A 2964-nucleotide genomic window follows, 5' to 3' on the forward strand; every position below is an offset into this window, starting at 1 on the left:
TGGTGCTGGGAAAACTGGATAGCTACATGCAGAAGACTGAAACTAGACCCCTACCTCTCACCTCTCCCAAGCAAATTTTTGAAATCTAGACTTCTCGAAGAAGTATATCTTTTTATATGCTAATGAAGGAACTTACGACGTCACATACGCATAGCAGTTTTACGTTATTTTGGATGATCGTTCTCATGTGTAGTTTAGTAAATCATCCTTAAGAGGCTTCTGTGCTTATTTACAATTTCAGGCTCTGTGTACTCCGACTCTATTTTATCTTTTCTGTATTTAGGAAACTCATGGGGAAAAAATGCAAAATATGATCATTGACTCAGCTTTCTCCTCTTTATTTTACAAATGCATCCCCCCCCACCCGACATGTGCAGAGAGAAGTCCCTGGGACTGAGATCCACACTTGGAAACCTGTGGACTTTGATCTAGCCGAGCTCTCGCCCAGCTCCCTCCTGCCTTCTCTTAACCTTTCCATTCTTCTTCAGCACACTGCGCCACTCTCCTCTTCCATAAACTTAGCTTTCCTTTCCCCTCTTCACTGCCTTGCCCCAGCTTGTCCTGTACTAATCTCCCTTTCCTTCTTTAAATAAGTTGATTTTGATATGTTCTTTTTTTTCCCAAAATATTAAGGGGGTAAATGTATTTTTGTTGCATGGATGAATTGTATAATGCTGAAGGCAGGGCTTTTAGTGTGCCCATCACCAGAATAATGCACATATATCCAATAGGTAAGTTTTTATCCCTCATTGCCTCCCACCCTCTTCCCTTCTTAGTTTCCAATGTTCTCTACACCACTCGGTGCCCCTGTGTACCCATTGTTTAGCTTCCACGTGTTAGTGAGAACATGTGGTGTTTGCTTTTCCATTCCTGAGATACTTCACTTAGGATAATGGTCTCTAGTTTCATCCAAGTTGCTGCAAAAGACATTATCTCGTTCCTTTTTATGGCTGAGTAGTACTCTATTGTACTAATTTGCAGTCCCACCAACAATTCCTTTTGCACTGCATCCATCATCAGGGAAATGCAAACTAAAAACCTCAATGAGGAACCACCTTACTTCTGTCAGAATGGCCATTATTAAAAAAAAATAAAAAAACAATAAATGTTGGTATGGATGTGGTGAAAAGGGAATGCTTATACACTGTTGGTGGGGCTGTAAATTAGTACAACCTCTATGGAAAATAGTGTGGAGATTCCTGAAAGGAATAAATGTAGACCTACCATTTGATCCAGCAACCACACTAGTGGATATCTACCCAAAGGAAAAGAAGTTGTTACATCGAACAGACACCTGTACCCAGATGTTTATTGCAGCACAGTTCACAAAAGCAAGGATACAGAATCAACCTAAGTGCCCATACACTGATGAGAGGATAAAGAAAATGTGGTGTATATACACCATGGAGGACTACTCAGCCATAAAAAGGAATGAAATAATGTCATTTGTAGAAACTTGCTTAGAACTGGAGACAATTATCCTAAGTGACATATCTCAGGAATGGAAAACCAAACACCACATGTTCTCACTAATAAGTGGGAGCTAAACGATGGGTACACAGGGGCACAAAGTAGTATAAAGGACATTGGAAACTAAGAAGGGGGGAGGGTGGAAGAGGCGTAAGGTATAAAAACTTACCTTTTGGGAATAATGAACACTATTCTGGTGAGGGGAATACTAAAAGCCCTGACTTCAGCATTATACAACTCATCCATGTAACAAAAACACTTCTACCCACTTAATGTTTTGAAGTGGTGGCTCAATGCCTGTAATCCAAGCACTTTGGGAGGCCAAAGTAGGAGGATCGGTTGAGCCCAGGAGTTTGAGACCTGCCTGGGCAACATAATGAGACCCAATCTCTACATTCTAAAAAATAATAAATAAATAAATTTTGATATATTCTTAACGGGAGAAAGATATTTATTTATCACTTTCCTTCCTTTGTTTATTTCTACTGAATATGTGCTTTATAAAAGTCTCCGTCTGAATTTTCTCTTTTTTAGATAACTTCACAAAATTCTCTTCTCTATCCAACTTTTTTTTCTTCCCTTCCCTTGTCACCATTTCCAGAATCTAAGAGTGGAGTCTTTGGGGTCCCCCTCAGAGCCTTGGACCGTTTCAGCTTCTCTGGAAGGGACATCAGATTCAGTGCTAAAAGGTAGGTATCTGTGACTTTTAGGTGCCATTACTATTTTATGTGCAGAGAAAAGGTTTGCACCATTAGGAATTCATAGCAAAGTTGGTAATCCCCAATTATTTTGGAAAGAATCTCTTTCATCTCCAGTCCACAGTGCTAGTGTCTGTGAAAAGGAAAATTGTAAATATTTAAGGCACCACCTTCTCTTCGTTTTAAGGCATTAGAACCTTAGGATTTTCATTTTAAGGCAATAGAAACAAGAGATTCTGGCTTACGTTTTTATAGTTTGTGTCCCAGAGAATCAAAAGCACATCCTTTCTCTTCTCTGTCCACCTCCGACCCACCCCATAAATTATTAACCTTTGTTCCTACCAGGAGCCTTCTCCTAATTGTGTGCAGTCAAGGAGGCCATCTCCCAACACATAGGTCTTGCCTGAGAGCTCAAACTCTTCATGCACAGGAGTTTCCTCTCTGCACGATCGTGGGCACACCTGGGATTCTTCTTCCGGTTGTGGGTAGGATTGGGTATTTCCTTCTCGTTGGAAGGAGTACCAATCATGCATAATCACAGTTCAATTCTGGGGCTTCACCCTGCTGTGAAGAGAAATTCGTTTTATATCAACCTGATATAATCAAGAAGAGGATGGTCCAGTGGGATATTCTAAAATTATCTCCTGTATTTGGATAGTGGGCTAGAGATGATCACAGTCTGAAAAAGTGGATCTGTTAAATTCCTTTAATCCCTCTAACTCATTTCAATGAGAACATTTTAAAAAGTGTCTCAAGAATTCAAACTGATTAAAAGTGATTTTTTAAGATAAAGCAT

General features: G+C 39.9%; 1 protein-coding gene across 1 annotated transcript in view; it reads left to right on the forward strand.

Annotated features, from left to right (window-relative positions):
* The window catches only part of PKHD1 (polycystic kidney and hepatic disease 1 (autosomal recessive)), a 535504-nt gene that overhangs the window by 469654 nt on the left and 62886 nt on the right, over positions 1 to 2964 (forward strand). The window contains 1 exon segment of the mRNA XM_012648551.1: positions 2072 to 2159. Coding sequence (XP_012504005.1) covers positions 2072 to 2159 — 88 coding nt within the window.

The sequence above is a fragment of the Propithecus coquereli genome, unplaced genomic scaffold, assembly GCF_000956105.1.
Source record: "Propithecus coquereli isolate 6110/MARCELLA unplaced genomic scaffold, Pcoq_1.0 Scaffold29, whole genome shotgun sequence".
Classification (NCBI taxonomy): domain Eukaryota; kingdom Metazoa; phylum Chordata; class Mammalia; order Primates; family Indriidae; genus Propithecus; species Propithecus coquereli.